This window comes from Podarcis filfolensis (assembly GCF_964270895.1).
Source record: "Podarcis filfolensis genome assembly, chromosome: 2".
NCBI lineage: Eukaryota > Metazoa > Chordata > Lepidosauria > Squamata > Lacertidae > Podarcis > Podarcis filfolensis.
Window position 1 is genome coordinate 55,279,697 of NC_139605.1, and position 10,248 is coordinate 55,289,944.

Sequence of the window (10,248 nt, forward strand, 5' to 3'; positions counted from 1 at the left end):
GCGGGGCAGCCGCCTCTGTGCCGCTCGCATGGGGAAGGCTCTCTCCTGGACCCAGAGAGGCGCAGGAGGGGCAGCGCCCACCCAAACGATGGGCAGCTCGCTTGCATTTTAAGTACTTCCGAGTATAACCCAGTGCAGATGCCGTAAGTGCCCATCAGCCTACGGTCCCAGCTAATCAGACGCTCACCCACAATCATGTATTGGGGACGGGGGCTTCCCACCTTTTTTTCTCCGCGCGCGTTTTAGTCGTGGGTCTAATCCTAGTGAGTTATGATGCATTCAGAAAGCTGGGATTTCTGATGGGTTAGCTCAGCATAAAAGGAGGTGAGCTCCTGGATACCTCATTTCACATCCCTACTGTATTTGCAGCTCTGCCGCAGGTTTGCAGGCTCATAGCTGCCTTCAAAACTCACTTGGATTACAAAACCAGTATAAAGAGCCCAGCTCTCCTCTCAGCCCCTCTTTGCAGCCTTGGACCTCCAGAAAGCTCATACGTAGAAGAGTACCCAGATATCCGAGATAAAACACAGGGGAATTTGGGGGGAATCTTCCCACTTTCTAGTTCTGTGGTATATAAATGGGTCTCAGCGACTACTGCAGCTAAATGATTTCATTTCTAAAGGTGCCTGCAGCTGAAAACGTGCCTCTTTGTTATACCCTCTGTCCAAGAAACCCATCTCCATAACCCCAGATGCGTGGGGTCTGGTTGTGGTGACTCGGTGGTGGGAAAAAGGCATTCTGCACATGCTTCAAGGCACCTTTTCTTTTATAGCGCCATGGCTGAGCAGGCTGCAGGAGTGAGTCCTATTAAGACTAGGAGGAGGGTATAATAGACTGGAAATATGCATTAGCTGAGATGCCTGCATTGCAGGGGGATGGACTAGATGGCCCTTGGTGATCCCTTCCAACTCTGTGATTCTGTGATCCCGTTGAACCCAAAGACAAGACTCATAAAAGACACAAACTGGCAGCCAAACAGTTAGAGTCCTACCAGGGTCACAGATGAAAGCCCACTCCCGGAAGGATAGATCTACGGGCCTGAGAAAGATATATCCAGAGGTAGGCGGGAGTGGGTGGAGAGGCAGCTCCAAGAACTCAGAAGCTCAGCCAGTTGATAGATTTATTCTACTGGAGTCCCTTTAGTTACAAATCTGGCACCGGGGAAAGAGATACTGCAGAGAAATATGTTCAGCAACACAAATGGAAAGAAAACAAGCCGGAAAGCTGGGCGAGGAATGGGAGAAATGGAGACTGCTTCTCATCTCTCTCTCTGATTTTCTCAGTCTCTCCTTCCTCAGATCTGTGTTCAGTGCCAGCCCGTTGGTTCTGTATTGATGGACTCCCCTCCCCTCCCCTGAGGACATGCCCCCCCCCCTTGTTAGGACTGAAGCAGCCAATAATATGTGTCAGTTGGAGCTCCCGCTGGCTGCAATCCTGCGCGCTGCTTCCTTAGGAGGAATCTCATCGCAGTCTGAGTGGAAATGGATAGGACCCAACGATGTAAACACCCCTTTTGTCCCCCAAAGCCCCATCCCATGCGTTCAGCTATCTGAAGTTTTCCTAGTGGGCTCCGGGTAAATCGGAAGCAGCCTCCTGAAGCTGCGAGGAACCCCCACCCCACCCCACTCCAACATGCCAATCAATGCCTTTCTCCCTCCCCACAAACATTCTGACCAATGAGAACCCTGATGAAGGAACTGGCATTGGCTACCAGGCTCTGGTGGCGCTAAGTAGAAGATTCAAGCATCGCAAACACGAGCAGGATACAGGCTGTCAGACGGAGAGACTCCTGCAGATCAGGGAGTGAATCAACAACTCCCTGACTCAAGTCCCACGGGAATAATAATGATGATGATAATAATGATACTGGCCAACCTTACAGGGTTGTTAGAAGGATTGCCGATACTGTAATGAGAAACGGAAAGCATAATTTACTGCTTAGAAAGCGGGGGGAATAAGGAGTGATGGCTGGGTATCAAAATAAGCGTTCTTCCTAAGAGAGAAGGCTAGAAGAGCGAATCCACAAGCTGCCTGGCTGTGGCAGCAGCCCTTCAAGGAAAGGTCGGGCAGGAGAGGGGTCTGCAGGTGCAGGATGCCTGCCTGCCCGCCTGCCTTGCAGCAAGGGCTGGGCTCGGTGGTCCTGATGAGAGAGAAGTGCTGTCAGTCGGTGGCCCCATTTCACTCCCCTGCCACATCTCCATACAGCCCTGCGGGAAGCAGAAGCTGGCCGCCGAGCTGCAGCCTCTGTTTGGCCCTGGGGTGAAGTGATGGGAGGAAGCTTCACCGGTTGAACTTGCACCTGTGGCGCAGCTCGGAAACGGCGCAGAAAGAAAAGGTCGATTGGCTCTCAGGACGCTCTTGCGATGGAATTATGAGGATTTAGTATATTGCAGTTCTCGGACCAAGAACCGAGGCTGACACCACCGCGCTAAGCTCGCCTATTTCAAAGCCAGCCCCGTTCTTGTGTGCCCGACCGACTTCCGAATTATGTTTGCTGAGTATTCCCAGTTCAAAGGCTGCAAATGCCCAGAGCTACTGGGGTGACGACCTTCTGGGGCGGCAGGTTTCCTCCAGGAATGGCAAAGCGATGCCACGCTGCATCTCCGTGCAAGGAAACGCTTGTCCCATTGAGTTTCTCCCTGCATTTAAGGCATAGGGGGCTCAGGGGGCGGGGGTCTGGTTCGTGAGAGGCCAGAGTGGGATTTCAGAACCAGCTTTCTCCCCACCCCCTCCCCGCCCCGCGCAAGATCCGAAAAGCCCAAGCCCTGCCCTCTGGGGTGCCTCAGAATAGCGCCTCCTCGGCGGGAGGAGCCGCTTTGGAGCAAAGCCATCATTTCTGCCCCCGTCGAAAGAAAAGACAGCGGGATGCCAAGTCGGGCAGCAGACTTAACTGGGTGGGTTGAGCTTGCTGGCGGGGGAGGGACAAGGGGGGCTCAGTATCAGCCGGCTGCTGCCATTTCAGAAATAAGAGACTGGGTGGTGCGGAACTAATACAGTATATGGCGCGGGAGTGGAATCAAAGTCCCGTCTGTTCGACGGCGCGGGCAGCCTCGCGGCTTCTTTTTCAAGGGGATGCTGGACGAAGGAGTTTCCCTTACTTCACAATGCACTGCAGATTATTAGGAGCTGGGCGTCTCCTCCCAGCCCATCCTATTAGAATTTCCTCATCTTCCCTGCGCAGCGCAAGCACCTAGAGTCAAAAACAAGATCCACTTTGAAATCAGATGCATAAATCCCGTTTGCTTCGTAGAAAAATGCCAGCGATGAAAGTTGGAATGCAAACTTCTAGATACTGTTTAGGGGGTGGGATTCAGATATTCAGTTCGACTTACCCCGCAGCCGAGGGCAGAGGTAGCCCTCTAGATTTTGCTGGACTCCCCACTCCGATTGTCCGCCCCCCCCCCAAGCAAGGGCTGATAAGAGTTGCAGTCCATCATCTGAATGCCTTGGCTACCACCGGCCTATGGGGGCAGCGCCCGGTTTCTGAATGGCGGGGGAGGAGATCAAGCTGTCCGGAAGTAATGTCCCTTCCGCCCCCATGTCCTCCCCCTCACATCAGCGAAATGCCCTAAAGGCTGGAAAAAGTCACTAGATGGGAGCGAATGCACTCTGCACATGTGCAGAGGAAGGCTGTTTTCCATGGTTCCACAAGCCCCAGAGCCATGCAGGCTGCCCCTGCTTGGCGCGGGGTTTTCAGAATGATGTAGACACTCAGAACAAGTTCGGAGGCTGAGCCCTGTCTCGTCTTAGGCTCTGAGAATGGGGAGGTGAGAAAGGGCCCACCCAGAGATCGTAGAATTTCCAGTTGTTTTTCCTGTCATAACTTCCTGAACTGTTTACAGCTTCAGAACAGGCAGAAATGTAACGGGTGGCGCTTTCCTACCACTCTTATCACCACGCTGCGAGATACAGCACCTGTGAGGTTTCTGCCTGTCCTGCACAGGAACCTATCCAGAAAAAAAGTTGGCAACCCTGAAGAGAGCGAAAGTATTCCAGGATTGGAGAATGAGGGAGTCTCTGCTAAACCTCTGCTTCTGAGTATATTAAACCTGCAGAGCAGGGGGACCTTCTCTCTAGCAGCTCCCCTCACTGCAGTATAGCTTCACGGCTCACTTCCGTCATTATATAACTTCCAGCCTCAGTTCTTCATCTGTAAAATGGGAACCATAGTGACCTACTGCTGTGCCGGAGACGACGCAGGCTGCAATATTGTGCCCGCTGATCCAGGACTGAGCCCCTGTTGAAGGGCTTACTCCTGCGTAAACATGCAGAAGATTGCGATCGAGAGCTATAACCCTACACCCGTTTGCCAGGGAATAAACCCCACGATGAGGCTTACTTGCGTATAAACCGGAGCAGAAGGAAGACTCCGGGGTGATAAGCAACATTTTGAGACTGAAAGGGAATTGGCCCTGCAGAACAGTCAAGGTAGGGTCCAGCACCCTAGAATGAGCTCCTCAGCCATTTGAACCCGGCTAGAGAAGCCAAGAGCCAAGCGAGAGGACCAGTTCGCAGCCCCGATTCTGGATGGGTCTCTCTGCATGCCGCCACTCCTGCCTTAGGGCAATGTTTGAAGCGGGAGAGAGAGACTGCATCTGCTCTGCCAAGGGAGCGAGCGTGCTTAGGAGCTGTGGTGTGAACAGCTAACGGAGGCAGCGGGGTTTGGCCAAGGTGCCTCCGTAGAGGGTCTCTCTCTCGGCTTAGTCTGGTCCTGATCTTGGGACCCGCAGCTCAGCCCTGCTATAGAGTGGGAACAGGATCCATCCTCTCCACCCTTATAATGGGGGAGGCTGGAAGGAGGTCAGTTCTTTAGCTCCCTGGCAGAAGAGCTGCTATCTAGGGGCTTGAGGGACTCACGGCTGCCTGGGACCTCGGACCACGGGGATTAGGAGCCCCACATCCCGCCTGCCCCATCTAAGCCAAGTGCCTGGCACGCTTCCCCCTCCCACCGGGATGCCTCCAGCGTTATCCGTCTAGGGTCACCTGCCTGCGATCCCCTCGCCACCGTCTCTGCAGCAAACACGCCTCCACCAGCGAAATGAAGAGCCGTCGGGTTTAAGGTAACGGAGGGCGCTGGCAGTGGACTCAGCTGTGAGTCCGTGCAGACACTTCCGACGACTAGGTGCTCGCCACAGACCTGGCAGATCCGGGGGGCAGAGTCTTCTCCCCTCCAACCTTCGCGAGGGTCGTCGTCCCCCCCCCTACTTGCCCAGTGGGAAGGGGAAGGGAGGGCTAGTTGGCGTTTTAGGTCTGGGAGACCAAGGCGACGTTGTTCAGCGTGGAACAAACCTCTGCATTGCATGAAGGGCGAATAGAGACATCAGCCGCACGCCCAAGCATGACAACTGGGTCGTAGAGAACTTGGGCATCTTATTCTCCCCCTAGAGAGAAACCCAGAGATCACTTCCCACCACGAGGGCAGAAATTCCTACTGGTGCGGGACGAGGCCCAGCCGTCGGGCTGGGCTGCAGGTACAAGAAAGGGCCAGAGCCCTGGAAGCCTATAGGGAGGGAAGGAAGGAAGGAAGGAGCAAGCCGGACTGCTGGTCTCTCGATATTTTTTATTGACTTTTCCAGAGGGTATTGTACACCAAATATCCCATTGGCAGTAAAGCGCATTCAATGTGTTTATAAGCCAAACAGTCACCTTTGTTTAAACAAACACAAGTACAAAGTCAAAAATAAAACCACAAAAATAATGAACCGCATGTTCATAACATACAAAAAATTGCCGCCTACTCAGTAGGTAACTACAACATTCCAACTGCTGAATATATTTATAAATTTTACACTTCTGTAACAAAAATAGACTTTTTGAGAAGTTCGGGGTTTTGTTTTGCTTTGTTTTGCTTTTTTGCTTACATTCTGTCTCCCGGCTCCTTTCCCCTTTTTCCTGTGTGTGTGTGTGTGTCTTCGAGCCTCAGAGTCCCCTCCCCCCCCACTTTCCCTTTTTTCACCTTAAGGCTAGATGCAAAGCATCCAATCGCAGAGTTGCATGACGTCAGCAGGGCTTCACAACAAGGCACCAAGACTTGGGACGTGTTTTGTTTTTTTGTTCTCAAAAGGAAAAACAACAAATCAAACCAAACGAAAACTTTTCGCCACGCGAGAGTGTTTCATCCTCTAGGTGATATTTACAAAGAACATCACACTCTGTTGACATGCTCAAATACATAGTTAAGTGCTGTTTTTTTTTGTTTGTTTGTTTCCTCCCTCCCCCACCCCACCCCCCAAAACAAGTTGTAAAACCCAGTACAGCTTTGTCGTCACGAAAAGAGCGAAAAATTACCATTTATACAAAAAAGAAAGAGCGCGCGCGAGAGAGATGGCCCTTCGTACTCCAAAGAACGCAATATGAATATGCAAAGAGGTTCTTCACGTCAAGAACCCAGAAGGAAAGCAAAGCCATGGCACATAATACAATATTACATTGTCTATGCATGGATTTTTTTTCCAAAGTCCCATTGCTCCCCCCTAAGGAATGAATTGCGGGCTGGGGGGAAATCATCGCGGAAGAAAAAAGACCTCTCTCGTCCATGCAGAACAGAAGTGGAGAGGAACTCCGGTGTCCGGGAGCTTGTGTCTTCAGGCAGTTGAAGTTGAAAGATAAGTCCCAACCCCAGCCCACACCCCGGCTGCTGGAAAGCTGGGGGGCCCGGGCTGGCTTGCGAGGGAGTCCACTGTTCCTCCACCAAGTGCCGGAGGAAGATTCGTTATCAGCACCCCACCCCACTTAGACGGGGTGGGTGGGCGTCGCGAAAGTCTTGGTGGTCGTTGTGTGTGTGTGTCCCCCCCCTCGCCCCCTTTTCTCCTCTCAGCAGATCTCGATTGTCCTGGGCGAGAAAGTGGAGGCCATGTCAGAAAGTGCAGAAGTCACTTGCGAGCCGAAGGGGCTGCCAAGGCCCCCGGGGGATGGGAACGGGGTGGCCGCCGCCTGGCTCTGGAAGGTGGAAGCATAGCTGGTGGCCACCGAAGGCGAGGGGAAGGAGGGGAAGGGCGACGTCACGGGGGAGGCGTATGAAGTCACGGGAGAGGCATAGGACGTCACGGGGGGAGAGTAGGAGGCCGGCCCCGGCGAGGGGTAGGAGGAGGCGGGGGACGGGTAGGAGGCGGGCGAGGCGGAGTAGGGCGCCAGCGGGGAGGCGGCCACGGAAGGTGCCGTCGAGGCGGCCGCGGCAGCGTGTCCCTTGTCAGCGGCCTTCTTGTCCTTCTGGCGCAGGTGGATCTTGGTGTGGCGCTTGCGCTCGTCGCTGCGCGCGAACTTGCGCCCGCAGATGTCGCAGGCGAAGGGCTTCTCTCCCGTGTGGGTGCGGATGTGCGTGGTGAGGTGGTCGCTGCGGCTGAAGTTGCGCATGCAGATGCGGCACTGGAAGGGCTTCTGGCCCGTGTGGATGCGGATGTGGCGCGTCAGCTCGTCGGAGCGGGAAAAGCGGCGGTCGCACGACTCGACGGGGCAGGCGTAGGGCCGCTCGTGGGGAGGGGTCTTGCTGGGCCGGTTGGGGTACTTGCGCATGCGGCTGGGCTTGACCAGCTGCGCCTGGTACGACCCCGGGAGGCTCTTGGGCTCCGCCGTCGAGCCGCCGCCGCCCCCGTTACTCTGCGTGGCAAAGGCTTTGATGGTGGACAGCGGCGTCAGCGACGGCTGCGGGCTCGGGAAAGGCTTCTGCTCCGCCGAGCCCAGGCCCAGGTCGCCCCCCGGCTGCTGCTGCTGCGGCGGCGGCGGGAAGAGGTAGTCCGGGATGATGGGCAGCTGGAAGGTGCTCTTGCCCGTCGGGTAAGCCGGCGGCGGGAAGGACAGCGAGCCCCCCGACGGGCTGGCGAAGGGCTGCTCCGGGAAGAGGTCGGCGCCGCCTGGGGCTGGGAAGGTGGGCGCCGCCGAGTAGATGGGGCTCGAGTCGCTGCCTTGCACCGAGCAGCTCAGCGCCGGGCTGGGCGAGGCGGACGACGACGACGGGATGGACGGCGAGGCGGACGACGACGGCGGCGCCGCGGCGGAGGTGGCGGGCGGGGTGGCCATGCCCACCAGGCCGCTGACCAGGCTGAAGAGAGGCTCGGGCCACAGAGGGGTGCTGCCCCCGCTGCCAGGCGCCGGCTCCAAGGAGAAGCGACCCGTGTACGTGATGGGCGGCAGGCGGGTGGTCTGGCTCGGGTAGCTGGTCTCCACCGCCAAGGGCTTGTCGCCGCTCAGAGAGATGTCGGGGAAAGTGTCTGCCGAGAGAAGAGCGGCCCAAGGTAAGTCCCCACAGCGCCGCCACCTCCTCCGTCCATCGCCACCCCAAAGGCAAGCAAGCATCGGAGCCACAGCTGCCTCCCCCCAGCTAGCTGATCATCTCGGGGCATCGCGCTCGCCTGGGCGGCCCCACTTCGGGGACTCCCCCCCCTTCCCTCAGGGCTCAGGAAGGATGGAGCGCTACATCTTGCTGCGCCTGGCGCGGCTCCAGCTGCCGGAGCTACCTGGCCCGGGCGGGTGACGCACGTCGGAGAATCTCCCTCCCTCCCCGCGCGCGCTCAGGCTAGCGGAGTCCCCTGCCCGACGGGGTGGAGGGCTGCCCCTCTGCCCCCCCATCCCGGGACGTGCCTCTGCCTACCTGCAGCGAGGTGCTCGTAGGACTGCTCTCCGCCTTCGCCCGAGGGGTTGAAGCTGCCGTTGCCTCCTGCTCCTCCGGCGCCGCCGCTCTCGCTGCCGCCGCCGGGGCTGAGGAACTGCGAGCCGGCTCCGGCCAGCAGCATGATCTCCTCGAGCTTGGGGTAGTTGGAGTCCATGGTGGGCGGCGAGTGCGGGAAGGAGCCGAAGGGATCGGCCATCTGCAGCGAGGGCAGAAGCTGCATCTCGGCCTTGGCCGCGGCCATGGGGGCGCGAGGGGGGGCGCTGGACCGGGGGCTACGGCGCCCGTGGGGAGGCGAGAGGAGCGGGGGTCGACGGGGTGGGCGCTGGCCTGGGGTTCCCCCTGGCTGTGCCCGCGGGAGACGCTGCGTTCCCTTCCCCCGCCCGGGGCTCCCCCTGGCTCGATTCGCTAGAAGCTCTCGGCTCCCCGCCCGCCCCAGAGCAGCCTCTATATATCGGGTCTCATCGGCCCCGCACCGCCCCTTTCCTGACGTACATGTCCAAATATGGAAGGCAGGAAGCCCTTATATGGCTCCCGGGCGCGAGGACCCCGCCTGGCGTGAGAGCCTGACACTGGGGGAAGCCGAGAAGGGGGGCTGCGGCCGGGCCCAAGGCGGGAGTCCCGCGGCCTGCCTGGGCCGCTTGGGCCCCTGGGGACCCCGTCCCTCGGCCCGGGCCTCGGAGCCGGAGCCTTCGGACCCCCCCCCGCGGGGTCCCCGCTTTGCAGTCTCCGCCGCGGCCCCGGAAGCCCCCGGACGCAGAGTCCATATAAGGCCATGCCCTTAAAAGGCCCTGTTCCGGCACGAGCCTTCCTGTTCCTTATATGGCAATTCCGGCAGGGGCGGGAGGCGAGGAGAGACCGGCGAGGAGGGAGGGGGAGGAGGAGCTGGGAGAGCCGCGGAGGAGCCCTTGGTCTCCCTGCTGCCCTGTGGGGCCAGGCGCTGCGGAGGAGCCTGATCGGCGCTCCCGTCAACTCCGCACCGCCGGGGTCCGAGTCGGGGAGCAGCCCTCCCGACCCCTCGTCGCCAGGGAGCGCGCGGGAGAACTAAAAGCCGGCGGCAAGTGCAGCGGGCAGAGCCAATAAGCGGCACCTTAGAAGCGCACCCACCGCCAGAGGGCGCCCGTCGAACTTCCTGCGGGAATAGCTTCCCAAGTTTGAAGCGTGCATTCTAGAACTCCGCTAAAGCGGATTAGTCGCGCTTTAAACGAGAATCAGGGCAGGCGAGGGCGAAAGGGTGGCTTTTTCCTTCTTTCTTGTCAATACGTGCATATGGGCGAAGTTAGGTCACTGCTGGGACCTGGGTGCAATCGGAACCGGGCAATAGTTCTGATTCCAAAATTAGTGATATGCATATGCACACGGATGTGATCTTGTATATGCATTTTAGGTGGATCGACATCCTCCTTGAGGTGTTTTCCAGAACTGGGGCTTCTCCCTTTTTATGCTTTCCTATTGCATTACGGCGGTAGCGTGCACGTGTTTCCTCGCGATACATTTCGGGGAGGCTGCTGCTGCCGACAGTCTGCCTTGTGCGGATAAGCACTACATGGCGGAGGCAAGGCAACCACTGAGACCACGTAGCATTGCTGCACCTTCTTCTTGCTCGGGATGGCAGCTTGCCAGAGACACTTCGCGCGCGCCCA

At 57.8% G+C, this 10,248-nt stretch overlaps 1 protein-coding gene across 1 annotated transcript; it reads right to left on the reverse strand.

The window, feature by feature from the left end:
• Positions 1 to 5,540: 5,540 nt before the first annotated feature.
• EGR1 (early growth response 1) lies at positions 5,541 to 9,031 on the reverse strand. The gene is made up of 2 exons (XM_083591769.1): positions 8,588 to 9,031; positions 5,541 to 8,207 (listed from the first exon to the last, which is right to left on the reverse strand). The coding sequence occupies exons 1-2, from the start codon at positions 8,847 to 8,849 to the stop codon at positions 6,814 to 6,816; spliced, it is 1,656 nt and encodes a 551-aa protein (XP_083447895.1). The 5' UTR covers positions 8,850 to 9,031; the 3' UTR covers positions 5,541 to 6,813.
• Between the last annotated feature and the right edge of the window lie 1,217 nt (positions 9,032 to 10,248).